The sequence below is a fragment of the Camelus dromedarius genome, chromosome 24 (assembly GCF_036321535.1).
Source record: "Camelus dromedarius isolate mCamDro1 chromosome 24, mCamDro1.pat, whole genome shotgun sequence".
NCBI lineage: Eukaryota > Metazoa > Chordata > Mammalia > Artiodactyla > Camelidae > Camelus > Camelus dromedarius.
Genome location: NC_087459.1, coordinates 27,053,550 through 27,081,399, shown reverse-complemented (window position 1 = coordinate 27,081,399; position 27,850 = coordinate 27,053,550). Strand labels below are relative to the sequence as shown.

The following is a 27,850-nucleotide window of genomic DNA, read 5'->3' as shown; positions in this document are numbered from 1 at the left end:
CTGAAGCGTAACTGAAACTGAGAACAGAATTACGACAAACACAAGTCTGCCAACAGAAGAGAAAAATGCATCTAAGCAGAGAAAAACCTTGGCACAGGTCCCCCCAGAGCAAGAGTGGGGTGGCTGGGAGAGTGGTAACAAGACCACAGAGGAAGGAAGAAGCCAGATTATATAGAACCGGGTAGGCCATGGTAAGAATTTTGGATTTTATTCCAAGTGTGATGGGAAGCCTTTGGAGGATTTTAACTTGGGAACAATGTGACCTGGTTTACATTTTCAAAAGATCACTCTAGTACATAGAAAAATTACTTAACAAGGCAAGAGAGGAAGCAGGGAAGCCAATGAGGACGCTATATTCTAGTAGTCCAGTAGGTGACAGTGGCTAGAACCAGGATGGTTAACAGAGAAGACGGAGAGAGGTAGCAGATTCAGAAAATACCTGGAATGTAACCAAAAGAATTTTCTGATGGAGTGGGTACTAGTAGTGTAGTAAGGTAGTGGAAGTAGTGAAAAGAGAGTAATTAAGGATAACTCCAAGGTTGTGACTTTTCAAACATTTATATGAGTTAGGGGTCACTAGGGGAGGTCCCAGTTTTAAAGAGAGGGAGTAAGAATTTATTTTGGATGAATAAATTTTGCCTAGGCTTAAGTCTTCCTAGATTCCTCATTTCCCTTACCTCTCACATCCACGCAGTCCTCAAAGTCCAAAAATTTGAACTTCTAAATACTGAATCTGCTATCAAAATCAACCCCTTAACTTCATACCCATTGCCTCTGTCCTGACTCAGTCCTCTTGCCTTGACTTTTGCAACAGCCTCCTTCAGCTATGAATAAACTAACAAGAAGCACTTCATAGACATGTGTACCTTTCTCCCACCAGCCATCTCTGATGGCAGAGATCATGTCCTAATTCACATTTATCTCCAGTGCCCAGTGCTGTGCTGGGCACAGAGTAGGCACTCAAATGTCTGATGAAATGATCAGAGGTTCTCCTCAAACAGGATATAACCTCATGAGAGACAGAGTCACCTTCTGATTATGATTCCTCTGCACAACTTAAATCAGAGCCAAATATTCTCCGTTTTACAAATGAGAAAACTGAGGCACAGAATGAAATCCCTTAATTACTTTTTGATGGAGTTAGATGCTTTGCCTGGATTAAGGTAATCTTTTCCCTGAAGCCATACCACAGTTCTGGAATTGGAAGATATCCCAATCTCCCACTCCTCAAAACTGCTGGTTAGTATTCAGGTGTTCCCTAGGCTTTGCTTCCACAGTTACAAACTTCTTTGGATACCAGGGTGTGTTGCTACAAGGTCAAAAACCATGTTCTCTCTCTCTTCTAATTACCACTCTCCTCAGTGTCTGGTGAAGTTAGATTCTACTCCTTGGTCCCAGGAAAAAGAGAAGCACCTTGGTTATTAGCCTGGGAGGTCAAGTAAGGCCAGGAGTCACAACCAGCAAGGAAAGAGAGAGATCTAAGTAGGCAAGAATAGTTTCAATGGGAAAAAGGAAAGAGGAGCCACCATTAAGAAAATCAGAACACTCCTTTCAAGGGTTCCAGCTGGGGAGTACCCGGGAAAAGTGGCAGCAGTCGTGGCAGCAGAAGGCCAGCTCCTTTCTGCTGTCCCTCCCAGAGTCATTTCTTCAAGGCACCCAGGCTCTTCAGGGCCTCCTGGGCCTGAGTCAGCTGTTGCTGCAGCCTCTGGCGGGTGCTCTCATTGGAGGCCCGCTTCAGGAGGCCCTGCATTTCTTCCACTACTGCCCGGTAGCCAGGGGTGTTGTGGAGGAGCCGCACTGCCCGGTCCCCACAGGAGGCCAGAAGCCGGCCAGTGATGTCAAAGGACAAGTCAGTGATATACTCCCCATGGACCTGCTCAAAGCACTCCTCCTTCTCACCCCGCCGGGTATTATAGAGATGAATACTGCTGCCACTGGCCAAAGCCAAGACCTGGGCGTCAGGGGAGAGTGCCAGGCGACAAGACATGGTGCTCGCTTCTTCAAAGCGGCCTGTCCTCAGCAAGTAGGGGTCCTGCTGCTTCTTGTATTCCACATCTGTGTCCCACAGTTTCCATGTACCATCCTTGGAGACAGAGGCCATCCTGCAGCATGGAAAATCATGGCTCTAGCCCAACACACCCTGGAGCGGAGGGCACTGGGATAGCTTTAGGGACTCCAGCTAGGAAGCCAGTTCCATTGCTATGGGCCTGCTGAGGGCCAGGTACCCCACCCACTTCAGAGCTGCTGCAGAGAATGGCAGAAGGATCCTGGCTGCCCAGAGAGAGGCTGAGGGCCATTGGTAAGAAATCAGGATTCACTCACCTCCGGGAGTCATTGGAGAAAGCAAAGAAGTGGACGGCTGCAGAGTGGCCCTTCAGTTCAAAAGCTCGCACAACCTCCTGGAATTCCCCTTTTTTCCCAAAGCAGACTTCCCAAACTTTTACATCTGGGGTGAAGCCACACGAGGCCACAAACCTGCCATACAAACCAGGTTTCTTTAAAACTTAATTTTAAGCATCTTTTTCTGCAAACCCAGTAAACTTTTTTCCTGAGAAAGTTAATCGTGTATCTAAATAACATAAGACCTCATAGCTGTGCTAAAATATATATAGTACCCCCACTTCAACCTTTTAAAAACTATAGATGAAGAAATAGAGACTGAGGACTTGAATCTAGGTGTCCTGATTCCATACTGTATGCGCTTTCTGCTCTTTGAAGCTGGCTCTCTGCTCTGTCCCTAGCCTTCAGCCCCAGCCTCTGCCCCAGGCAGCCTCATCTGCCCATCCAGATGCCAAAGTCCCTCCGTCCTCACCTGCTACAGGGGGATATAGCAGCATATGTATTGTTCATCTGGTTGGTGTTGATGGTAGACAGCACCTGACCTTTCAGATTCCAGATGAGGATAGTTGTGTCACTGGAAGCAGTCATGATGAACTTCCCTGAGGGGTGAGGGGAGTGACATGAGCTGAGGTCAATGACCTGACTGACTGTCACTTGCCAAGGAGACACTTATGAAGGCCTCTGTCTCAAGGATCCATGCTCCCCTCCTGAGCCAAAGGTTGCCACAGATAAGGAAGGATTTGGCTGAAGACTGTGGCTATTACCTGCCTTCCCTGGAGACCTGCTGTGGCTCCCAGGACCCCAGGAGAGTCCAGAGCCAGAGCCCCTTTCGTCATGCTGGGGCTGAGCACAACTTTCAGGCTGCACTGAATCATTCAGTAAATATAACTGGGTCCATTCTCTTGTGTTGGGCAAGCTCTACCCTCTGACTGCCTCTTACCTGTGTCAGCAATGCCAATGTTGACAATGGGTGCCTTGTGCCTTTTAGGAAAGTCCTCTGGGGTGGCTGTGAATATATAGCCCCCATCCTCTCGCTTGGTCATCTTGAAGACACGGAGGGTGTCTCCATTGGCCAGCCAGACGATGAAGGCTCTAGAGACAAGAAGCAGACAAGTCTCTCACTCCTTTGAACATGGAGACCTGTGAGTTCCAGATTCTGTGCTAGGCGGGCTTTGAGGAAGATCAAGACCTCCCTTCAGGACCTATAGTCTAGCCTCACAACGTAACCCCTTGGTTCAAAATGTCTTAAAACTCCTTAGAAGGTATGACTCTCATAGCTCTGGCTCCTTTAGCTTCTCTCTAGGGTTTAGAAAACCATCACAGCTTCCAAAACTAATCTAGAAGCCAGGCTTTGGTACTTCCCAAGTAAAAACAGATCTCCCTCTCTCTGCTTCCTTCCTATGTAGCTACATAGCCCTCCAGGGAGCTCCAGGCAATATTCAACCTGTCTGGATGTTCCCTTTCTGCCACCACAAGGGAGACCCTGGGTCCCCCCTCACTATCCCAAATGAGGTATGGGAAGGACATAAGCCTGGGTCAGGGCTTCTGCAGGCAAACCTGAGGCTCCATCCTGTCCCACCTGCAGTCAGGGCTGAAGCGCACCAGGATGGCATGGTCCAGCTCCACATTTGCTCTCATGCTACGGTGTTCCCTATGCAGGAAGTCCTTGGTGCTCCAGATGCGGATGGTACGATCATCTGCACAGGTGGCCAGGTACTTGCCATTGCTGCTAAAGTCCATGCAAGATATGTTCCCACTGTGGCTCTAGGGGAAGGGTTGCAGGAAGTATGAACAGGAGCCCCTTGGGCAGATGGGGAAACCCAACTCGCAGCCATGACTCCAGGGCCCTACTGCTCAGATTAACAGCAAGCTGCTGATGGGATGCGATGAGAAGGGATAGGATGGGGCATCCCTGATTGTGGTCAGAGGCAGTGGGGTCTGTAATATGCACAGAACACTACAAAGGAAAAGTCTGCGGGGGTGTGGGTCTTCGTATACATGTTCTGTGCATGGGTACCCATGTACCTTCAATGCTGCAGCCAGAAGGCGGTGGGTGAAGTTGTGTTGTTGAGGCTTCTCCTTGCGAATCCGCTGCTGTTTTTGCTTCTTGGATTTCAAGGACTTGTCAGGTGGAAATCCATTTGCTTTCTGGCCTATAAGGAAGGGCCATGTCATCCATCCATTCACTCAATAAGCACTTACTGACCACCTATGATTGGCCAGGCATTGAATGGAGGCGTAAGAGATGACCAGATATGACCCTTGTCCTCAAGGAGAGTGATGTGGGAAAAAATAGAGGCTTTGGAATCAGACCTGGGTTTGGACCTGTGTCTCTACTCCTAAGTGAGCTTGAGGAGGCCGCCTGCTGCTGCTGTATGTAACGTTAACTATAACCATATAACCATAACCTCAGTGCACATTAGAAAAGGCACCCTCTCTGGTCTGACACAGCTCAGTGGGTACACAGTACGGCCAGCAGAGTGCAGATTCTTGGCCACACATATCTAAGTAGGGAATAAAGTGCACAATGGAATCTGGTGGCCCTGGTCTTGGGTAAGTTACTTAATTGCTCTGAGCTTTTGTTTCTTTAACGAGAACTCAAGAATTGGGTGAGATAATATATACAAAATGATAAGCAGAGTACCCAACACAAGCATTAAAAGGCTCAAAGGAATCCCAGGGAGAACCCAGGCAGGAGAGGTAGTGAACATGAGGTGGGCACCTACTCTGTGCCGGAAATGGTGCCAGTCACTTTTGTATATAATAACTAATTTAATTGAGAATCAGGCCAGAAGCAAAGTTGGCAGGTGTTAGATGGCTACAGATGCTCCTTAATTCCTACAAGAAGAAAACTCCTGAGGCCACATACAAAGACAAATCTGCCCTCTGCTTGCCGTTTCAGCCCTTACAAGCCCTCTCTTCTCCCCTCACACTACAGTCGAACCAAATTCTGTTTCAGAAGTGCTCCGCTTCATTCTTTCTCTCTTGGTCTCCTGGCAAACTCTTAGACGTCAATCCTTGAATACTCTACCTCGTGTGTTCCCTACTGGATCCCCAATCGAATAAAGCAGGGCTGACCACTCCCACCCTTGGGTTTCCTGTTTCTAAATACTTACCTTTTTATGAAACCTACTATACTGCATTTTTCACTTACATTTTCAGATATACTTCCTTACCCAACAGTGGACTCCCTAAAGAAAAAGGCCCCAAAGCCTAGAGAGGTAGTAGGTATTGCATGTCGGGGAACCAGGGCCTTCACAAATGAATGTCCGCTTCCCCCTCCCCATTTTCATAAAATAACAAGGAGCGAGCTTGCGAGTTTACAAGCGCTCTCGCAGCGGTCCCGCGGAGAAGCTGAGACTCCGAGGGAAGAAGACGGCTTGGCCTCCGCTGCCGCGCTGTCGGTGGCAGCGAGGGACCCAAGTTCTAACGGGCTGTCTGGAAGGGGGGCGACCACCCCGACGAGGAGGCACCTCGTCTCGGGAAACCATACTTATTTCCCAAGAGGAGAAACTGAGGCGGAGGGGTGGTCTCTGGCACCCCTGCAGGCCCAAACGGCAGGTCGGACCCCGGAGAGGCCGGGAGCGAGGTCCCCGTAGGTCGCCCCTACCCGCCCCCGCCCCACTAACCGGCGGACCCGCCGCATGTCTCCTCCTCCGCGCGCAACCACCCCCGCGCTACCGCCGCCGTCGCCATCAGGGCCAGCAGCCCAAGCAGCAGCGACAGCCCCATCAGCTCCGGCATCTGCAGCAGCTCCATGTTGGCAATACCGCCGCCACCTCAGCGTCTAGCTACGCGGGCGCCTGCACGTCTCCACGGGGTCGCGCACGCACGCGGGGCGGAACCTGGCCGTTGGTGCGCCTCGAGGGGCGGGGCCTGGCCGTTGGCACGTCTCGAGGGGCGGAGCCTGGCCGTTAGTGTGTCTTGAGAAGCGGAGCCTGGCCGTTGGCGTGTCCAGGGGGCGGATCTGGTCTTTAGCGAGTCCAGAGGGGCGGGGCCTGATCGTTAAGCTTCCGAAGGGCAGGGCCTGGCAGTTTAAGACGGTCTAGCCATTGAGGCTGTGTTGCCGCGGAGGGTGGGCGGCGAGAAATGCAGGCCCTGCTTCGGCCTCCCCTTGAATAATTTAATGATAATCATTATTAAAGGCGTTATTCCAGCCGTCATCACACGATCCTTTCAAGGAGGCAAGGCGGGGATTATTACTCCCATTTGACTGGTGGGAAATTCTTCTTAGTATCGGGGAATTCAGATGGGCGTTTACTCTTAATGGAGAAAGGACAGGGTCGTCCTGAAATTGGGGGGTGGGGGGCTGGGGCACAGCCTCAGCAAAGACTTGAGAAGGACGATGCTCTAGGTAGACAGGGCATGGGCAAAAGTAAAAAGTAGCAGGTAAGATTGGAAATGTCTGGAGGGCCTTGAGTGCCAGCTCAAACCAGCACACAGAGTAGCCTCTGCTGGTTATTTCGGTGTGAGATAGCTCAAAATCAGTGCCTTGGAGATTCTCCAGATGGACTAGTGTGTGCCAAGGCCAAGGGCAGAAGGAAAACCAAGAGGTGGTTACAAGGATCCAAGAAGGAGGTGATAAGGGCTTGGGGGTGGACTGGAGAGTGGAAAGGAAGTTGAAAAGATTAAGAAGACACTTTTGATTTTGAAAAAAATGAGCAGGAAGATTCCATGTATCCTTCACCAAGGTTCTCCCAGTAGTAACATCTTGCATCGCTATAATGCAATATCAAAGCCAAGAAATTTGCATTGATACAATCTACAGAGTTTATTCACATTTCACCAGAAAAGAGATGTTCTGAAAGACTAATGATAGAATCTGGACCAGACCTGCTTAGCTGGAGAGGGAATGTTTCCAGAACAGGCTTGCTCCATGGGCCTCCCAGCCCCACAACTCAGAGAGAGTCGAAGTACCAGGGTTAGGGATGCCAGATTTAAACATCTCCATAGCCACCAGGGAGCCTTTCCTGACAGTGCAGCCCTTCTGGCCTTGAGAAGGACCCTGTGAGGACAGAGGCTGCTGCAGAGACTAGATGACAGTAAGACTCATTCACAACTTCGGGTGAGGAAACAGATCCAGTCAAAGAGCAAATGAAGTGGCCTCACTTCCTTCCCTTTTGTCCTTGCTGAGGGGAGAAGGGGGGATTGGCATGGACTCAGCTGTGGGCAGTGGGGTGGGGATGGCTGGGAGGAGGTGTCCAGAGCACCCTGGAGCTTTTCCTCCATAATCTGCTATTTAGAACTGTGGGCCCAGCCATAAAGCTAGAGACAAAGCTGTCTTTTTTTTTTTTTTTTCGTATAGCTAGATGCTATTTTGTTTATGTCTTACTTAGAAATTTGCATCTGTGATCATGAGTTTAATTTTCCTTTCTTTCAATGTCTTTATTATTTGGGGGAAGGGAATTAGGTTTATTTAAATACTGGAAAGGGTGTGGAGAAAAGGGAACCCTCCTACACTGTTGGTGGGAAGGTATTTTGGTGCAGTCATTATGGAAAACATTATGGAGATTCCTTAAAAAACTAAAAACAGACTTACCATATGATCCCACAATCCCATTCCTGGGCATATATCTGGAGAAAAGTCTAATTTGAATAGATACATGCACCCCAATGTTCATAGCACTATTTACAAAAGCCAAGACATGGAAGCAACCCAAATGCCCATTGACAGATGACTGGATAAAGAAGATGTGGTATGTATACACAATGGAATACTACTCAGCCATAAAAATGCCATTTGCAGCAACATGGATAGACCTAGAGATTATCATACTAAGTGAAGTAAGCCATAAAAAGAAAAATACTATATAATATCACTTATATGTGGAATCTAAAAATGACACAAGTGAACTTATTTATAAAACAAACAGACTCACAGACGTAGAAAACAAATTTATGGTTATCAGAGGGGAAAGGGGATGGGGACGGATAAATTGGGAGTTCAGGATTTGCAGATACTAACTACTATATGTAAAATACTATATGTAAAATAGATAAACATCAAGGTCCTATAATGAAAAGCAGAAACTCTGAAGTCAGATAGTCTGGGTGGGCACAGGGAACTATATTCAATACCTTGTAATAGCCTATAATGAAAAAGAATGTGAAAAGGAATATATATGTAAAATTGAATCATTTTATGCTGTAACCAGAAATTAACACAACCTTGAAAACTAACTGTATTTAAATCGAAAAAAAAAAAAGAGAGTGAGTGTATGTAAAGATGATGTTCTATTTGGAATAGTGCAGTGGCCATGGGGATAGATGCTTATGAGGTCAACTGGCCAGGCCTTGGTAACAGACACCACAGGGCAGCAGGGTATGGGGAAGAGCCAAAGATGACTGTTTCTTGTTTCCACAAGTGTCTAGATGGTGGTGCCCTTCCTAGGCATGGGGAGCAGAGGAAGGTTCCAGTTGGAGGGGGAAGACTATGTGCTTCAGTCTTGAAAATGATGAGTTCTATTTTGGCTCCTTCAAGGTTAAGGATGCTGTGGAACATTCAGATGGAGGGCTCAGGGTGGCAGTCAGATATGTGATTGTGTAGTTCTGGGGAAAGGACAGTGCAGATACAGAATAGAGAGCCCTCAGCAGAGGGGCCGGAGGGGATGGCATTGCTGAGTCTTGCCCGAGAGTGAGATGGGAAGTGGGCCGAGGAAGGGACAGGTGGAAGAAGAGTCTCCCAGAGCAGGAACTGAGAAGATGCTGTCAGGATGAAGGAGGGCCTGGGAGAAGTCTGGATTTGCTGGGAAAGCTTGGTTCAAGGAGGAGGTCCAAGGGCCCAGGAGAAGGCAAGAAAAGGACGGCAAAGTGTTGGATTTGGATTTGGCAACAAGGGAGTCAGGTGAGCCAGGGCAGGGGTGAAGCTGGGGCAGAAGGGGGAGGGAGAAGGAGCCCAAAGGCAGGAGTGGGAGGGGAGGAGGGAGCAGGTGTAGATGACTCTCTCAAGGGAAGGTGGCATCTAGAGGGGACGCAGGGTCAAGGGGAAGTCATATGAGGACCTTCCTGGCAGGGTGCATGGGTGAACACAGCGGAGCACAGACTGAGAAGATTTTACCTTTTAGAGAGCCTCTTGTCTGCAGCAGCACTTAAAAGCTAGGTACACCTGTCACCCGCCCAGTAGAAAGTGGCTAAAAGCAGAAACTCTGAAGTCAGATAGTCTGGGTGGGCACTCCGCTAACTTGGGCTAATCTCTCTGTACCTCAATTTTTCACCTGTAAAGTGGGGACAATAGTAGTCATTATGCTAACTCTCTCTTCGTGTTACATGCCAGGCACTGTTGTAAGTGCTTTGTGTATACTTACCCCTCAGGCCTCACAACAGGCCTATAGATGTAGGTGTCATGAGGATTAAGGGACTGAATATACATAAAGTGCTTAGAATCGTGCTTGGCACGTGGTAAAAACTAGATCAGTGTCCAGTTATGAATGTTCTTGTTATTAGTATTCTACACAAATGCGGGAAATCAAAGCCCCCAGAAGACTCTTTCTAGCCTACAAACATCTTCAGAAGATTCTGAGGACATGAGAGGATTCAGACTCGCCAGGCTTGAGTGTCAGCTCATTGGAGAGGAGAGGGATGCAGCGGTAAGCAAAATCCCCAGAACCAGGACCAGTGCCTGGTCCAGAGCAGTCCCAGGAAATATTTGTTAAATGGATCAATGAAAGGATCAATGAAGGACTGGGGCCATTTACCCAGCTCCCCATCTGCAGTATCAGCTCCTTCTAAGATATCCTGATGCAGTGGCTGCCCACCCTCTGCTTGCATCTCACACCGTGGGGCAGTCACTACCCTCTGGGGCAGCATTTTCTTCTGGATGATTCCAATGGAAGGCCCTGTCACCCCCACTCCCTGGTCCCAGATCTGCCCTCCTCTAACGTAGAAGGTGGTGAGCCTCTCTGAACCTCCTCCTGGCCACAGAGGGAGGATTTCCAGGATGAGTGTCTGTCCTCTCTCGCCTGGATGACAGCAATACCTGAAACTGACCCCTCACGTCCTATTCTCAACTCAGCACCCAGAGGGATCCTGTTGAGAAGTTACATCTGATTTTGTCCTGCCTCCACTCAAAACCCTCCAGGGGCTTCCAGCTCAGAGGACAAGCTGAGGTCTTCTCATGGCCTGTGAGGCCCCTACAAGGCCACCTCCCACTGCCAACCGCTCTCTCTCCATCCCAGAGTGAGACACGCTGACAGTCCCCAACAGTTTTTATTTGTATTGGTCAAGAACTCTTTACAAAATCCACACACATGCATACACACACACACACACACACACACACACACACACACACACACACACACACACACACCAGATGCCTGCCCTGGTTTGGCCACGCCCTGCTCTGCTCTCTCCCAGGATCAGACCTGCCTGGCCTCACCCAGGGTCGCCTTCATGCAACCCCATCAGGCTACCAGTGGAGGAGCAAAGAGAAGGAACCTCTTTTTTGGCTTCCCTGCTCAGAAATAGAGGCCTGAGCCCTGCCTGTAGGGGGCCAGGTAGGAGTGACAAGGAAACAGGAATGTCCCCTTCCCTCCTTCAAACTCCCTGAGTTGCCAGCTTAGGCCCCAAGCACCACAGCTGCTAAGGCCTTGGGATCATCTTCCGGTTGAAGCGTCCCCATCCCCAATTAGCAGACCAGAAAATGGAAGTCCAAATAGGGAGGATGAGTCCCCCAGGTCACAGCCAGTTCTTCCTGGCTTCCAGGAGGTCAGAAGAAACCCTTCTTGACCACCAGGACCTGGGACAGAGGGAAGTGCCCAGGGAAAGCAGCCCCAGGGCAGCTGAGTGAGCGGAGGGTCTGGCCAGCACTATAAAGATTTGCCAACGGTGCCCTCTGTGACTGCCCGTGTGGCTTGCTCGGGTATACAGTCTGGGTCCGTCAGGATGCTGGTAGATGTACTCAGCTGGCGTAGGGAATTCAAAACAGCTGGGGAAAGAGAGAGAGGGGGAGAGACACTTTCTGGGGTCAGGGCCTACCCTTGGATGCTGAAGACAAAGGGAGCAAAACTGTTAGCCCCTCCTAGACCTCCATCTGCAGGTATCCTGGTAGCCCATCCGGGGGCACAATGGGATGGCCAAAACCCTAGGCTAGATTGAAGACAGGCTGGACCTAGGGTTGGAGTAAGGTGGGACACCCTGCCCTGAGGCCTGGACAGCTCCTGGGTAGGCAGGTGGCTCACGTACTTGGCCGGAGAGCAGGCAGGGAGCAGTACTGGTCCAGCCAGGCCAGTGAGGTCTGGCGGAGGCTCTGCAGGCTTGCTGTGGACACCATCCCATTGAAGGACTCGAACAGAGGCCGGATGAGGATGCTGAACTGGGCCCAGGTTAAGGAGCAGGCCTATTATCCAGCTGGTAGCCTCACCCACTTCACACGTAGCCCTGACATCTGCCCAAACCGGGGGAAGGGTCTGGCCACTATCCAGCCTTAAACCCCAAAGACCCCACTATACCCGCCCTCCCATCCTACCAAGGCCTGCCCAGCTCTCTGGCTCTCAGCCCCCTCCCCCAGCTCCTCCATGGCCCTTCTTCTGGGCTAGACTATCCCCCATCCCTGGGCTAGACTATCCCCCATCCCTGGGCTTCCTGCCCCAGCTCAGGCAAGGGCTTGACCAGGTAGGGGAGTGAGAGATTCAATGTCTTCCCGAGGGCCCGCCCCAATCATGTTACTCAGAATTTAGGTTCTCCCAAACTGCCCCTGGGACTTTCTGAGGGGGAGGCTGTGGTTCCCCCACTCAGGGGCTCCCCCTCAGTTTCCCTCTACTCCCAGCCCATCACTGGGCAACACGGCTGACCAAGATGCCGAGGGCCTAGAAGGAGGGGGTGGAACTGGAGCCCCTTCCCCTGGGAGCAGCTTTGAGATGCTGCCTGGCCTGGGGAGCTGAGCCTGCATCAGGCACAGTCTGATCTGGCTGCAGTGTTCACCCTGCAGCTGGCCAAGCAAGGATACTACCCAGAATTTCCAGTTATGCAGTGTGCGGGTCCGGACATAGTCATCAAACATGTCTCGCATTTGGTCGAACCGCTGGTGTGTGATGGGCACCCCTGTAGCAGGCAGCTGCTGCTGGCACAAGCTGAGACCACCGGGTGCATCAAGGGTGAGGAGCCAGGCCCCCCTTGCCCAGCGTCTGCAGGCCCCCCGCCCCAACACCTACTTAATGGCAGCGTTGAGTTCCTCGATCTGGTCCCGGAGCTGCTGGGCCTCCTCCTGCTTGGCCGCACGTTCCTGCTGCAGCATGGCAATGTACTCGGCCGTCTTCTGCAGTGTGGTGGCTTTGCTCATCTGTGGCAGCACAGGTGGGCTCAGGTGCTGGAGGACCCCCACCCTGGGACTCCCTGAGGCACTGGGATGGAGGAGGCAGCCGGGTGTGTGGAGGACTCAGGGCTTAGTCTTGCAGCAGGGATCCACAAAGGGGTCCCTGTGGCTCTGGGGTGCCAGCCTGGGCTGGGGACTCACCTTGATGTTGGGCTGGGTGCTCAGTGTGCTCACCAACCCATGCAGCGTGTCAAATCCCAGCTTGATATTGAAGCGCCGCTTCTGCTCTGCAGAGATGTGCGTGATGCGCCGGTTTTCCATCTGGGGGACAGACAGCAGGGTGAGCCTAGGAGGGAGTGCAGGAGGGCCCGAGGGGAGCAAACAGATCTTAGGGTGGGAAATGGTGCCACCTTGTTGTCTGGACGGCCCTGGCTTAGGATGGGTTGAGGGGGAGAGGTGCGGATCCTCAGAGTCCCAGGGCCCGGCAGGGAGTTGAGCTCCCCAGACAGCCGCCGCTCACCACCTGTGCCAGGGACAGACAGACCCACAGACGGACTGACACAGGGGAGAGGGTTCCATTGCCCTGACCCTCTCATCCTGGTCCCAGACGTAGTACCCTCTTCTTCCTTCTCCTCCCTCCACCCAGTACAGTCCCCCAGTCCCTGCAACCCCTCTTTACCGCTGGATGCTGGGGGTGAAAGCCGCTCCACTTTGGGAACAATCAGGGGCCTGGGAGGGGCCAGTGTGGCCGGGCCCGGAGGTGGCCCGGGTGGTGTAGGGGCCGGGGTCGGGGAAAAGAAGGTGCAGGGGAATTCAGGGACTGTCTCCTGCTGGGGTGGAGAAGGGCGGAGAGTCAGGGTGAAGCCGAGGGGCTCACCTCCACCTCCCAGTGCCTGCTGTCTTACCGGGGACCCTGGAGGCCGGAGGAGGGCGCTGGACACAAGTGGTGGTTCCAGGGCTTGCTCAGGCTTGGCTGTGCACAGGCAGAAATGTGAGGCTGCTGGAGCCCCAACCCCGTCACCTCCCAAGACCCCATCCTTCCCCTCCTAATAGCCCACACTCCTTTGGGGTTCAGGGCTCAGGTCCCTAATTCCTTGCCACCCTTCCCCCTAGCTGAGCCGGCCCCTTAGCTTCACCTTCTGCTCCCACAGGCTCCCCATTTCCACATCTGGTCTCTATGTCCCCCCTCTGTCATCAACCCTGCTCCCCCCAACTCACCTGCTGTGAGCAGCTGTGTGAGGCAAGGGTTGTGGCCCCCGGCAGTGGCAGTGGGGCTGGCAGTGGCAGGGGCCAAGGTGGGGGTACTGGGCTTCTGCCCCCTAGGGGATGGGGTGGGGGGCTTGACTCTGGGCCGTGCGCCTTGAGGCGGTATGAAGTGAGGCCCAAACGGGGGGTCTGAACACCCTGAGGGTAGAAGGTCTATGGGGAAGGGGGCCGGGGCAGGGACCGGGCCAGGCTGTGGGGTGGGTGGGAAGGCTGTGGGACCAGACACTGGGGACACTCTTGAGGCAGGAGGGACTGTAGGGAAAGAGAATCTGGGAGAGAAGAGAGGCTCTTCCTGAAGCAGAGCAGGGGGCAGAGCCATGGGAGGGAAGTGCGGTGGGGCACAGGGCTCCAAGCCAAGCTCCTTGGCAGGGCTAGGGTATTGGAGGAGGGGTGGGAGTTGGGGAGGGGGTGGGAGCTTGGGCTTGGGGTCTTCAGGAAGGAGGAAATCAGAACTCAGGAAGGCACTGGAGTCCAGGGGGCCAGGGCAACTGCTTCGAGCCTGGTTGGGGGGACAGAGAGCAGGGGAGAAAGCTGAACTTTGAGGCCTCCCGGGGAGCCTCTTCCGTTGGCTGAGCTCTGGACTGAGCACTGGGAGAGACAGGGGAAATGATCCTTGCCCTCTGACACACACACACCAGGGAAATTATAATCTACTGAGGGGAGGGAGTAGAACACATGCACAAATTGGCCATGAAAAAGAGCATCAATCTTCCTGCCCACCCATTCATTCACCAAATAATTTATTACTCCAACCAACCACCATTCTCCATCCATTCATCTACCTATTTATTCTCTCATCTGTGACCTGGCTCATCTACCTGTTTTTCCACCAGCCCACCAGGTACTGACCCCATTCATCAATCCATCCAACCATCTGTTCTCCCTTCATTTACCCACCAACCCAACTGTAATCCATCCATTATTCCACCATCTGTATATTCATCAGCCACATATCCATCCACCAGCCCATTCATTAATCTACCAAACTATTCATTTTGGGGTGGGGTGTAATTAGGTTTATTTATTTTTACTTAAGGTACTGTGGATTGAACCCAGGACCTCATGCATGCTAAGCATGCACACTACCACTGAGCTATACCCTCCCCGCCAAACTATTCATTTTTCAATCCATCCACCAGCTCATCCATCCAACCAACCACTCACTTACTTATATATACACCAGCCATGTAAACATCTACCTCCATCTATGACCCATTTATCTCTCCACCAACACACCCATCCATCTACACATTCATTCACTACTTGCTCAATCATTGGGCAACCATTTACCCAGTGCTGTTAATGAGCTTGAACTGTGCTAAGTATAGAAGATGCAGTGGTCAGCAAAGCATAGCCCTTCCAGCAAGGAGCTCACTGTCTAGTCAAGGAGAGACCTCTCAAACAGTGAGCTGCAATAGTGCCTAAAAAGTCAAATGATGAATGGAAAAGTCATCTAGTCTAGCATTGGGGGGGCAACCTCTGAATTGGGCCTGGGAGTTCCTGAGCCAAAATGGTAGATTCACTGCTTCCTAAGCACACATGCTCAGCTTCTGCCTCTGGACTTCCGTTCATGCTTCTCCTCCCATCTGGCTTGCCCTCTGCTGGTCTTTTCTGCCCAAACCCAACTCATTCACTGAGGCCCAGAACTCCCCCCTCTTCCAGGAAGCCCTCCACAAGCAGCCCAGCCCTAGGTAGTGCCCTACTCCATCCTCCTCTGTCCTTGGCCTCCCTCCCACAACCATCTTGTCACTTCTGCTTCATGAGGGTCTTTCTCCCCCTCCAGTCTCTCTTGGGTCCACCAAGCATACTCAGGAAGGGCCCTGAATACCTCCTGGGTGTGGGCAGGTGAGCTGGGCAGGACTGGCTGGGGTGGGGTGAGCTCACCTGCAGGCGGTTATGCCCGGAGAGGTGGGTCATGCCCGAGGAGGCAGGGGGTACCTCCGAGCCCAGGATCCCACTGCTGAGGACAGGGTCAGCCATAGGGCCGAAGCTGGGGGGCTCTGGGAAGTTTGAAGGTGTAGGCGTCTGTGGGGGGCGGTAGTTGGTGAAGAAATCTGTAATTCAGATACAAAGGGCATTAGCCATTAAGGCTCAGCAGTGGGCCGGCCCTGTCCCCAGGCTGGGCTGGCGGTGGGGTGGGGGCCGGCGCAGGAGAGGGGCCTTCCACAGGAGATTGTGAAACTGGGAGAGTTTCTGTCTCACTCAGGGGAAGCAGCAGCCAAGGCTCGGGTGGGATGGGCCTGAGTGGGAGACAGGGGGCACTGCATGAGGGTGTCGGCAGGACCCCAGGAAGCAGCCCTCCCACCGAGCCCCACACTTGGCTCCTGAGGTGCCCCCTTCCCCATCCCTAGGCCTGGGCACCCCAGGTCTTGTCTGCTTCTGTTACCAGAGGGGGTGGGGACTAGAGCGTGCCAGGGAGGGAAAGGGTGGGGTCCAAGGGGAGGATGTCTGGGATGGGGAAGGGCATGGGGGTGACAGGAGTTCAAGGAGTGAGTTAAGGGTGAGAGGGGTCAGAAGGTCAGTGGGTATGGGACAAATTGGGTTTGCTGGAAGGTCAACAGGTAGGGCTAGAAGGGTAGAGCCCAGGAGTGCGGTGGAAGGGCTAAGGGGGATCAGAGCAGGGGTCAGAACAGGGGCCAGAGGGTGAGCTCAGAGTGGAGGCAGGAATTGGGAGGGTGCTGGAAGGCCTGGAAGAGCTGGCAGGGAGGGAGCCGCCAGATTGTTTGAGGTGCAGGTTGTGTAAGCCCCAGGCTATTCTGGTTTTGGGAAGCAGCTGCCTGTGGCCTAACCACATCCCGGGCCTGGGCGCAGCCCGCCCACCAGCTCCCTTCCGGGCACCTTTCTCTGACCCTGACCAGCCTTCTGTCTGCAGCAGCTACCAAGGCCTCCCGGTCTGGTCAGACATGACTCCACCGGCCTTGGGTAGGCCCTAACCCCCCAGGGGAGAGAGCTGGCCAGGCCTTTCTCTCAGGGGCCCCAAGGAAACCCAGGAGTGGGATAAGACGGGATAAAACCTTGAGCCTGACAGGGTCTTGTTTGTGCCTCTTATGTGACTCTGGAGCAGCCGCCTCTGTGTCAGTCTCACGCAGCACTTGTCTGTCTACCTCCCGGTGTGTCTGTCCCACTGACTGTAGCTCTGTCTGAGTCTGTGCTCGTGCCCTGGTGTGAGGTGCTCAGTGTGTCATATCTGCCTGTGCCCATGTCTGTGTGTGTCTGTGTTTTTCTTGGCCACAAGGGCAGAAGGGATCTTGCTGTCCTCCTGCCCCACTTCAATAGAAGGACTAGGTGGCAGAGGGTAAGCAGTCACTGAAGCTCCACCCCTAGCCCCCAGGGACCACGGGCCTTGTCCCTAAGCCCCTTCAGGCCTGGCCTCAGGATGCTCAGGGCCACGGAGCAGTGCCCTCCTCACTGCTGCCACCCGCTCCCCAGAATCGGCGGGCTCACAGCACGCCTGGCTCAACCCTGAGTCACCACCATCCCCTCACCATAGCTTGTCCCCATCCCACCTTGGGAGAAGTCACTTCCTAGCCCTAGCCTGTTCCCCACCACTGACCTGCCATCCCCTGGCTGAGCCCCTCTCCTACCCCTTGCTTCCCTGAGTGTGGCTCACCAAGCCTCTCCCCTTCACTGTGCCCACCTCACCAAGCCCCCTCCCTCCAGAGAGTTATGGCCCCCTCACTGGGTCCCTTCTCAAGTGAGGAGCTCTTAGGGACACAGCAGCAGCCCTGGTGGCACTGGTGCTCCCTGCTCTCCCAGGTCATGGAGTGCTTGAGCAGACCATGCTGGCCACCTCCCGTGTGTGCCCCACACCCCTGCCCGTGGGCTGCCCTCTCGGGCTCCCTCTCCAGCAGCCACACCAGACTGCGCGAAGTTGCTTCTTAGCCCCAGTCGGTCAGGTTTTGCCCAGAGCCCCACGTAGGGGCCACTGGGCTCCTACCTGTGGCAGGAGTCTGTGTGCCCAGACGGGGCTGCTGCCCTCCCAGGCTGGTCTGCTCCCAGGGCACTGCCATCAACACTTCTGTCCCTGCAGCCCCCACCCCCGCCCAGGGCTGAGGCAGGGATGGGGGTGGTTCCTCATTCCCTAGTCCCCGCCCCATAGGCCTCTACCTCTTAACTGACAGGCCCAGGACCCTGTGGGGAAGGACTGGAGGGGTCAACAAAACCAAGCCTTTATCTCAGGAACCCCCTTTCTGCCCCCAACCTAGGCTGAGACAGGCTAAACCTCCTTGTCTGGCCCGAGTCTGGCTCTGGAGTCCCCTAAGTGTGTGAATATCAAGGGCGTCTCCAAGATCTACAGCTAAGTGAAGAAAGCAACATGGGAAACGGGCTGTTACGAAAACAAAAAGATATTTGTCCACGTGTACTATACAGATATGATAGCTCTGAAGGGACACGAGAAACCAGTGACTGGTGGCCAGGAGAGGGAGGCAGGGAAATGGACTACTTTAAAGAACGCTCCATAAGGTATGATTCCCGGGATTTTCCTAAAAATAACATAGGAGAGAAGTGGGTGAGGTTCCTGGAACTCCTCTCTCTCCCTACCTGTGTGTACGCTTGAAACGTTCTTTAGCAAATAGTTTTTTTTAATGAGTTATATAAATACTAATAAATAGACCCAAAGAAATCAAAGTCTCTCTCTCCCCTGAGGGCCCAACATCTACTGCTTTCCTGGGAGCGCCCCTGAGCCTGGAGCTTCAATGTTCCCGGTTCCCTGTCCCCTGCCAGGTACCCTGTCTGGCCTTGCTCTCACCTGAAGCCACACCAGCTGCATCCCAAGGTCAGAAAAAGGGAAACCAGGAATATCTCTCAGAAATCAGCCAGACCATCCGCCCTCCCAGAGGGGCCTGGGACCGGCCTGAGGTCTCAGTCCTCCTGGGGTTTTCCTCCTACTGATCTTGCCCATCCACCCACCCAGGGGAAGGGGCCTGCCCCACCTGAGATCTCCATGAAGTCATCCAGGCTGGGCTGCAGAGGCGTCAGGTCTGGCTGGATCATGTCAGCATTGCCAACATAGGCTGGAGAGGGCAGCGGTGACATCAGGGGCATCAGGCGAGGTGGAGTGGTGCCACCCATCCCCGGCCATCCTCCCTTGACTGCCTGGATTCCCACAGGTCTCCCTTCCCTGGTGCAGGCCCTCACCGTCCTCGGGGGGCAGCTGCAGGGGCGTGGGGCTGGGCTGGGTCATGGTGAAGAGCGTGTCGGAGATGTCGGAGAGAAAGCAATCGAGATCCAGAACCTGCCGCCCGCCAGGCTCCTCCTCTGGGCCCCCCAGCAGCACAGGCACCACACTGGTGAAGAGCTGCTCGCACCATCGCTCCGGTGGCTGCCACCCTCCTTCCGCCTGGGGAGACAGAGCCATCAGCAGCCCCAAGAGGGCTCCACTGCCCTACTCCCTCCCAGCCTGGAGACACAGGGGTCTCCCACTGGCCCTGGCTTTTCCATATCGTCCCCCTGCATGAGGGATGAAGTAGTCAGCCCCCAAGAGGGCCTCTCTGCACACAGCCCCTCCTCTCCTCTCTCCGGTGGACCCAGTTTGCTGCCTAGAAGGCTTGGGTCACCCCACTGGCCTCTCTGCCTGGGATCCCAGTTCTTACAGCCCTCTCTTCCCCCATGCCTCCCCATCACTTAGTCAACCAGAAGGCTTGGGGTCTCCCCACCACTGTGCTCCAAGGCTTCCCTTCCCAAGGGGAGAAGAGCTCAACTAATCAACCAGAGGACAGCGGCCAGCCCACTTCTCTCACCTCCCACCCTCACACCCGTCCCTGCCCTGCCCACCCAGAGGGAAGCGTCCATTCTTTGGGTCCAGGGAGCACCTACCTGCTTTGGGGCCTGGAGATCCCCTTCCCTGCTGGACTTACGGAGCTGCAGGAACACACAGAGGTGGACACTGGATCCCTTGCCCCCTCCTCCATCACTCCCCGCCAAGGCGTCCTCCACTCGCAAGCTCCCCAGATCAACCGGATCCCTTATTTCCCCTCGGAGGCTTTTCTGCCCTGGGAGGTAAGGAGGCTGCGAGGAGGCCCTGTGGCCACGCGGTGGCGCTGTCAGCCTGGGTCAATGGAGGGCGGGGGTCGGAGTGGAGGCGAAGCCCCTCAGGGCTTGAGCAAGAGAAACGGTGGGCGGCAGCGGCAGGGGAAGGGTCCCCACACCGACCCTCTTCTTATAGTAGATGCGCCACTTGTGGTACTCGCGCATCACCACCTCGATGCGCCGCTTCCAGTAATTGCCCTCCAAGACGACGGCCTGGGGACGGCAGGGAAGGAGACTCAGCGTGAGGGGCAGCATTGACCCCACCCTCACCCGGTCTCCCTCTGGGCCAGCCCCTCCCACTCAGCACGAGGAGTGATGGGCGAGAGGGGCTGGGCTTTGTAGGGCGGCGTGTGATCGGTCCAGTGGTCTCAGCTACCTCCGGTTTCCGGTGCTCATCAGCCTCAGGCCCCTGCAGGGGGGTCACGAAGCCACACACGGGGCTCTTCCTCCGCTCCACATCTGAGAGAAGGGGGCCAGGTCAGGGATGCCCAGCACCCTCATCTCCCACTCCCAGGGCATTGGGACTCAAGTGCCACACTTTGAAATCCTGCCTGGCCTTTGCTGCTCAGATTAAGTGCCACCTCCTCCAGGAAGCCTTCCTGTTTGCTCTCCCAGATCTCCCTCCTCTATGAGACCCTGTGAAATGAGCCTTCCACAGCCCCTCTGCCTCCCTTGGGAGCCTAGTAGGTGTGCAAACAATGCTTGCTAAATGGGATTATGGGGCCACAGGGAGTGAACTTTGCCAAAAGGTCCTAGTCAGACTGGCAGGCCAGGGGACCAGATCCCTGGTCCCCTGCCTCAGGCTCCTTGGCACTGCCCAAACCCATCTCAGAGAACCACCCCTGGTCCACTTCAGGCCACCTGCCTGCGCCCTTTCTCTGCCTCCTCCACTCCCTTCCCTATCTCCAATCCTGATCTCTCCCCAGGCTCTTTTTTGGCCTATAAACAAAATTTAGGCTCTCCTTTACCTCCCAAAACTTTCCCTTCCTTTGCTCCCCAAGCTAACCTTCTTCCTGGCTCCCCTTTGCTTTCCTCCTAAACTCTGGAAGAGCTGTCACTCACCTCTACTTCTGCACCTCCCAGTCTTCACCTCCTGTAACTCAGCCTCTGCCCCCAAGCCCACCTCACTGACCCAGCTCCTGAACTCAAGGCCCTGGCCCTCCCCTGGTCCCATCCTCCTAGACCTTAGCTGCAGGCACCCCCTTCCTCCCTAAGCCCCAGGAACCTTCCCTCTGTTCTCCTGCCTCCCTGACCACTTTTCACTGGCCCTTCTGCAAGGCCCACTCCCCCAATCTCTCTCATTCTGCTCCTTTCCAGCTGCCTGGGGAACCTCCACTAGGATGTCCCAAAACATCGCTCTCAGATGTGTGGGAACGTCACTCCCAAGCCTGTGCCTCCGCTGGACCACCAATCCCACAACTCCCCACCATCTCCCAGCGTTCTGGTCTAATCCATGGACTAACCGTCTTAATCCTAAGGATGTGTGACATTTCTTCCACTGTCCCCTCCCCTCCATAGTCTCACTATCATTCTCTTGCCTGGTGTCATTTCTCACTCAGACCTCCCTGACTCCAGCCTCACATTCTGCAGCCCATCTTCCTCTGGCGGCCAAGCCAATTCTTCCTAATGTGCAGTGCGGGCCAGCAGCCTACCAAGGGGTGGCAGGTGCAAGAGGGATGAGCCAGGCAGTCCTCCAGCAGCCCCCACTCCTGCCGCTTTCCTGAAGCCCAACTTCAAACCATCCGTGCTCAGGGAGACAGAGTCCTGACATTTGTCATTGGCCTGCTGTGTGCTGTTGCTAATATCACAATAATAGTAATAACTCACCTTCAGGGAGCCCCTGTGTGTATCAGGCCCTGTGCTGAGATATGGATCCTCTATCTTGCTGCAAACTCACAGCAAACCTCAGCAGTAGGACCTCTTATTGCTCCCACTTTACAGATGAGCACGCTTCAGCTGGGAGAGGCTAGGGGCCTTCCCAAGGTCACAGAGCTAGGGTGTGCTAGAACTTGATTCATCCCCTCCTCTGTCTGACTCAGAACCAGGGGTCCTTCTATTAACTTGATTGACAATCTGGGTGAGGACCCCAGGTGGCATCAAAAATTCCTTTTGAAGAGAAGGGTTTACATCTCATCCAGCTTTGGGGGGAAGGGTAGAGGGTGAAACCTCGGCAGGGTGGGAGGCTGTGGTGGGTAGAGACACCCGCTCCCCCCAGCCTATCAACTTCCTGGTTTGGGCAGGGCCCATCCTGAGCATTCTGGAAGCCAGCCAGCTGGAAGGAGTGCTAGGCTGAGTTGGAGAGCCCTAGACTCCCAGCCACAGCTCTGCTGCTTTTATGCTCAGTGACCCTGAACAAGTCACTCACCTCCTCTGGGCCTCACTTGCTCATCCATAAAATGGGGATAATAATATCTATCTCCCAGGGTTGCTAGGAAGCCTTAAATAGATGATTTATGAAAGTACTAGACACATAGATGAATAGAAAGCAACCAACAAAACAAACAAAAAAACCTACTCCTTTTCTCTGCTTGAATAGAATCCAGTGGGGCTAGTACAGGGAATACCATGTGTGGTCCCTCCTGGACTGTGTGTTCCCAGCTCAGGCAGACTTTGTTCCTGCAGCAGGACCTTACTGAGTTGGACAAAGTCCCAGCACAGGACCAACTGGTCTGTGGTGTCTCAGTCTCTGCTGCCCTGCCACAATTGGGGGGTGGGTGGGTCTCATATCCCCAATGAATGACCATGACCTCCTCAGGGGTACATTAGATTCAACTATCATTTATTAAGCACCAACTTTGTGCCAGGCCTGTTCATACCCGTTATCCCCATGCCAGCCATGAAAGTTAGGACTCTTGGCTTCATTTTATAGGTGAGAAAATGGATTTAGAGAGGTTGGGCAACTTGCCTGCAGTCACACAGCCAGCAAGGGCAGAGGCAGAGTGGGAAACCAGCTCTGGGTGACTCCAAGTCTAGAGTCCCTTCCACTCTACCACGTGGCCTCTCTTGGCTCCTCACCCCACATCTCCCTGTGGGGGCACCTGATGGATGTTCAGTAAGGACTTCAGTGGAAGGCTGGTAGAGACCCATGCAGTTTCCCCATTTGCGACTGGCCCAGATAGAGTTGAATGCCTCTTTCTACCCTTGCATTTGAGGCACCTGACGACACGAATGGGATGAAGAAAGGGCCTGGAACTGCTCCCCAAATCTCAGCCCCCCTTAGTTCTTTCAAGGGATGACCCCTGCTGTGCCCAACTTCACAGTGGAGAGGGCCCTCTGGGGCACATCCCCCCAAACCCTCTGGCGGTCAAAAGCTGTTGAGAGGTCCTGGTGCTGGGGACCTAATCTCCCCCCCAGCACTCTGCCGGGGCTGGCCCTGGGGGCCCTGAGGGCCCTGGGGCTTTCTGGGGCAGTCCCCGCGCCAGCCCTCCTGCTGGGCCCGTGGTTCCCACTCACACTGGATATACCAGGCCCTCCAGATGGCGTTGTTGAGACGGATCTTGTCCCGACACAGCAGCTTGAGACCTTTGAAATTCTTCCACTTGGGAGAAACCAGCTTGCCACTGTGAGAGGGAGAGGGCTGGGTTAGGGGGTGTGGAGAAAGGGGCAGGTTGAAGGGAGCTTCTGCAGGGGCTGGCTCCACTCTCTTCCCATGCACCAGGCACTTATCTATGGTGGGCAATTTAAGGCCCCTCCTCCCCAAATTTTGCCCTTCATTCTAACCTGCCTGAAATAGCGACCCTGAGAGGCAGGCCTTTAAAACACTCCTCCAGGTCAGCACCAGGGGCTTTAGCGTTCTCTGGCGAGACCTGTTGAAACTTGTTGATCAGCTCAGTCCTCATAACAACAAAGCTCAGTGGCCTCACAGGCATCTGTCTCCTAGGCTGACTAAGAAGGGTCTCGCCCGTTTCTTACTGAAGGAAACTGAGGGTCAGGAAGGGAAGGGGATGTGCCTAAGGTCATATGGTGGAGACTCACTCAGGCCCCGTGGCTTTTTCTCCACTGGCCCCCTTAGGCCCAGGGGAGAGGTAAGGTTTTTCTGGGTAGAGAGGGAGCCTCTTCACCAGGGACAGCCTCCAAGCAGCCAGCCACTGCCTTTTCACTGCCCTTTTGCTGTCTGGGCAGCTCAGAATCCCAGGATGACAATCTGGACTGAGCTGGATGATGTGTCCCTTCCTAGGGGTGTGTGCAAGATGACAGCCACCAGGACCCAAAGGAAGGCAGCTAGGATGGTGGAGTGATGGGCAGCGGGCACCTTGACCCTAACCCTGACCCTAACCGTAACCCTAGTAGTCTATCAAATCCATGAGATGGAAGGGCCCTATCAAGTGAGGGACTTGACTCTCAGGGTCCTGCTGGGCTCAGGCCAAGTCTGCCACTCCCAGGGAGCTGACCTAGGAGGTCAAGATGTTCAGGGTCTTAGACCCCTGCTGGTCCCTCCCTCCCCTTAGTCCACAAACTGAGGTTTTATAGAATTCTCCTCGGGCCCACCTTCTCCAACCTTTGCTCACATGGAAGGCTGAGGCCCCAAGACTTAGTCTTTTAGAATGTCAGGCTCTCTCATCCAGGGGCCACTCTCTTATCCTGGGAGTGAGGGGTGGTGGGTGGCAGTCTGACTCCTGCAGCCCCTTGAGTGCACAGGTCACTAAGTCCCCTCTCCTCTCTGGTCGCCAAGCTCCTGTGTTTGCTTTGGGGTGGGGTGGGGTGGGGTGGGATGGGGAGTGGTGAGAACAGCCACACCAGGGCACACCAGGCCTCATTACCCAAATAGAGTACATGGCCCAAGCACCCAGGCCCGCTGGCTGGCCCCCTTCCTCCTAAGTTAGATAAACACCATCTGTCTAGCAGGGAGATAAGGTGGGGGGCACCTGATACCTGCTGGGCCAGCTTGTTTTGTGGCACGTGGGGGGACTCATGAGTTTGCTGCCCCAGCCTGTATCCCAGCAACCTCCCAGCCCACTCTGATACCCAGAGCCCCAGCCCAGCCTGCCTTCCCTCCCTCCTTCATTTCCCTGCTGGGGTTATAGTGTTTGTGGCCAGGCAGGGCTGGGGGAGGTGAGATGGTGACAATCAAGCCCAGAGGAAAGGATTTGGTCTGTTCTGGGCCTGTTGGCTGGGGTGGGAGGAGTGGGCCCAGCCTGGAGCAAAAAGCCTGTGCCCAGGGTTCAAGGGCTTCTTATGACTAAGAGAAATTCTTGGAATCTTGGGGATGGGATGGGGAAAACTCAGAACTACCCTCCACATGCATACACACATATCTACCTTGTGGAAATTGCCTTATAGTCTCCCTGACAGGGTCCTGCTTGCTGACCCCCATCCCTGAGGCCATTTCTTCCTTAACAAGCCAGCTCTGACCATGAACAAATGTCTTCTTGGAGCTTCCAGAACCTGCCTCCCTGAGGCTTCCACCCACAGAACCATGGAACATGGGCCTTCTCCCAGTGGAGCGGTCCTCTCTCTGTCCATACAGCCCTGCTAAGGGTGCAAGCTGGCCAGACATCTGCAGGTTGTCCTCTGGGTCAAGCTGGCCCATTCCTCCTAGCACCTCTGGACCCCTTGCCTTGCTGTCCCTTACCATCCACTTACTCTCTTGGGACACCTTGACTTCTGTAATCCTCTCCCCTCCAAGGAACCCCTATAATTAGGGGATTTTAGACTAAAACACTGTCGTAGTCTGAGCCTCAGTTTTTTCCCTCTACCAAATGGGGAAACCAAAGGCTCCTCTGGTACTGAGCCACTTCCATCCCTGGAGTTAGGCCCCCACCCAAGGTAGGCCATAGAGATAGAATATGCTGGGTGTTTAGGGAGAAAGCCCAGCCCTCTGTACCCCAACTATCCCTGACAGGGGTCACATCAGCTTCCAGTCAGCCTCCTAGTGCAGGAAGTTCTTGGAGTGTGCTCTGTCCCCTACCTTGCCACCTCCCCCCTACCTTGCCACCTCCCCCGACTCCCTCCTTTTGGCCCCCAGGGTCTGGGATGGGGGGTGGGCATGAGGCAGTCTAGGTAGAGCAGTATGTAGTATAAAGGAGGAAGCTTAAATTGGGAGTGGATGGGAAAGGGGGGACCCTGGGGGGGCAGGGGTGCCCACATCTGGTGTACCATGACCTTAGATGTCCTGTCCCAGGAAGTCTCGTGATGTCCGAGGAGGGGAGGGAGGAAAGGGATGGGAATTTGAACTTTCCAAGCCAGTCTGGCACTCTGGACGATCAGATTGCAACATGACCTGGGCCTGGGGCCAGAGCTTGTGGGCCAAGGTTACAAAGCCTCCAGCCAATAGGGTCGCGGCTGGGCAGCGGCTGTAGTGGGTGGGCAACACTCCCCCGCAATCCCCACCCCAGCTCCTGCTCCCAGTTCGAGAGGTAAGTGCCGAGTCTGTAGCCAGCGGTTCTCAGAAGAGGAGGCGCTGCAGAGGAAGAGGAATATTTGCAGAGAAAAGATCAAGGCCGGCTGATCTCCCTTTCTTCCCAGCGGTTTTCAGTTGATAATTTATCCTGGCCCCTCCGTTCCAGGGAACTTTGCTCCAGGGCACTGAGCCAGGACCCCAGTTCGCGCCCTCCCTGGGGACACAGGCGTGGAGCTGGGGCGGGCGTGGCCGGCGTGCTCTGCAACGCGCCAAGCAGGGGTCCCAGGCAGCGTTAGACACTCAGCCTCGCTCATCGACGGTGGTAGGCGAGCCCAGGCGTCCGGGGAACCAACCCCGCGCGGTCTGCAGCACCCTCTGCCGGGCCACTGCTGGGAAACTGCGAGCTGTGTCCCTCTGGGTCGCCCGGGGCACACTACTCTCGCCACCCTGGACCTAGTAGGTCAAAAACAGGTGTCCTAAGAATTGAGGGGTGCAGGCTGGGCGAGAAACTGGGTTTCAGTCGACGCTGGCTATGAACTGGGACAATTGCAGGGGTTAGGAGTATCGAGAGGGTGCAGGAATAGCGTGGGTCTGAGCTGGGGCTGCTGCATTGGGAGTGGAGGGCTGCAGGTGGTCGGGTGGAGTGGCCTCCGGAAAGGGGGTGGGGATGTTAGGACGGCCTAAGGTTCTGGGAGCGCAAGGGATTCCCTGGCATTTATTTGGGGACACAGGGGTCAGGACCGGGAAAAGAGGCCTGCGGTGGGCCTACGGAGGTCGAGGTGGAGGGCAGAAGGTCCGCTCCCTGGAGAAAGAGTCACAGTGGTGAGGAATGGAAACCAAGAGGTGCGCAAGCTTGTCGGGGACCAGTGGGCTGGGCTGGGGTCAGAGGACACTCCGGGCTTCAGGGAGGGAGGGTATCCAGGATGTGGCTGGATCTCCAAGAGCAGTCGGAGACCAAGGTTTGGGGCCGAGTAGGGTGTCCGGGGCCCCAGCGCGTGGTCCCGCCATGAAGGACCGAGGCCGTCGGCCCCGGAGCCGCCCTCACCTGTAGGCCAGGCTCATGCACTCGAAGAGGCGGGTGAGTGTGGGGTCGATGCTGCGCGGCCCGAAGTCGGTGACTCCCAGGGACCCCTCCTGGTCTCGCCGGCGGGTCAGCGAGTCGCTGTGCGGCGACGACACCATGAAGTGACCGCTGTGGATGACCTGCGAGCGGAGTAGCCCGCCCGCGCTGCGCCGCGTACTCGGGTCTTCCGAGTCTGTGTCTGAGTCCGAATCCGGGCTGGAGACGACTCGCGGGCTCTGCAAGCCCGCCACCAGACCCGCCAGAGCCCCGGCCCTGGCCATCGCCGCCGCCGCCGCCGCCGCCGCAGCCTCGCCTGGGCTCTGTGCAGCAGCCCTCGCCGCCCGTGTGGCCAGACCGGCTCATTAGCATAGCCCCGCCCACAGGCCACTCGAGTGGGCGGGGCCTTGGGGCGCGGGCGCGGACTGGGCGTACTTAAATCAGCATAATCAATACGCCAGGTGTGAGAGCACCTGGTCGGATCTCCCGCGGGTCTGGAGTTTGGAAGAGGAGGAGGTCCCTGTCTCCCCTCTCGTCTTTCCTTACGCTGTTACCACTTGGA

General features: G+C 54.8%; 2 protein-coding genes across 3 annotated transcripts; both read right to left on the bottom strand.

The window, feature by feature from the left end:
* Positions 1–192: 192 nt before the first annotated feature.
* On the bottom strand, positions 193–6,156 carry TBL2 (transducin beta like 2). The gene is made up of 7 exons (XM_010980761.3): positions 5,970–6,156; positions 4,366–4,493; positions 3,920–4,104; positions 3,281–3,432; positions 2,813–2,939; positions 2,323–2,475; positions 193–2,102 (listed from the first exon to the last, which is right to left on the bottom strand). The coding sequence occupies exons 1-7, from the start codon at positions 6,097–6,099 to the stop codon at positions 1,640–1,642; spliced, it is 1,338 nt and encodes a 445-aa protein (XP_010979063.1). The 5' UTR covers positions 6,100–6,156; the 3' UTR covers positions 193–1,639.
* A 930-nt stretch (positions 6,157–7,086) lies between these two features.
* On the bottom strand, positions 7,087–27,589 carry MLXIPL (MLX interacting protein like). Of its 2 annotated transcripts, none has more exons than XM_031432725.2 (17): positions 27,274–27,589; positions 23,342–23,448; positions 20,265–20,347; positions 20,012–20,101; positions 19,676–19,720; positions 18,998–19,199; positions 18,793–18,873; positions 15,743–15,912; positions 13,811–14,357; positions 13,498–13,565; positions 13,272–13,422; positions 13,003–13,115; positions 12,794–12,913; positions 12,492–12,619; positions 12,287–12,410; positions 11,524–11,653; positions 7,087–11,266 (listed from the first exon to the last, which is right to left on the bottom strand). In XM_031432725.2, exons 1-17 carry the CDS (start codon positions 27,570–27,572, stop codon positions 11,148–11,150), a joined length of 2,577 nt encoding a protein of 858 aa, XP_031288585.2. In that variant the 5' UTR covers positions 27,573–27,589; the 3' UTR covers positions 7,087–11,147. The 2 variants fall into 2 exon arrangements, with proteins under 2 accessions (XP_031288585.2, XP_064334689.1); XM_064478619.1 differs by having other exon boundaries at positions 13,272–13,419.
* Between the last annotated feature and the right edge of the window lie 261 nt (positions 27,590–27,850).

Coding starts and splice junctions, on each gene's coding strand:
- TBL2 (XM_010980761.3), bottom strand. CDS start 6,099: ATGGAGCTGCTGCAGATGCCGGAGCTGATGGGGCTGTCGCTGCTGCTT. Junction 4,494..5,969: donor GACATGCGGCGGGTCCGCCG/GTTAGTGGGGCG, acceptor CCTTCCTTATAG/GCCAGAAAGCAAATGGATTT. Junction 4,105..4,365: donor TTCTGGCTGCAGCATTGAAG/GTACATGGGTAC, acceptor CCCTTCCCCTAG/AGCCACAGTGGGAACATATC.
- MLXIPL (XM_031432725.2), bottom strand. CDS start 27,572: ATGGCCAGGGCCGGGGCTCTGGCGGGTCTGGTGGCGGGCTTGCAGAGC. Junction 20,348..23,341: donor GAGGGCCTGGTATATCCAGT/GTGAGTGGGAAC, acceptor CCCTTCTCTCAG/ATGTGGAGCGGAGGAAGAGC. Junction 12,914..13,002: donor AGGGCCGTCCAGACAACAAG/GTGGCACCATTT, acceptor TCTGTCCCCCAG/ATGGAAAACCGGCGCATCAC.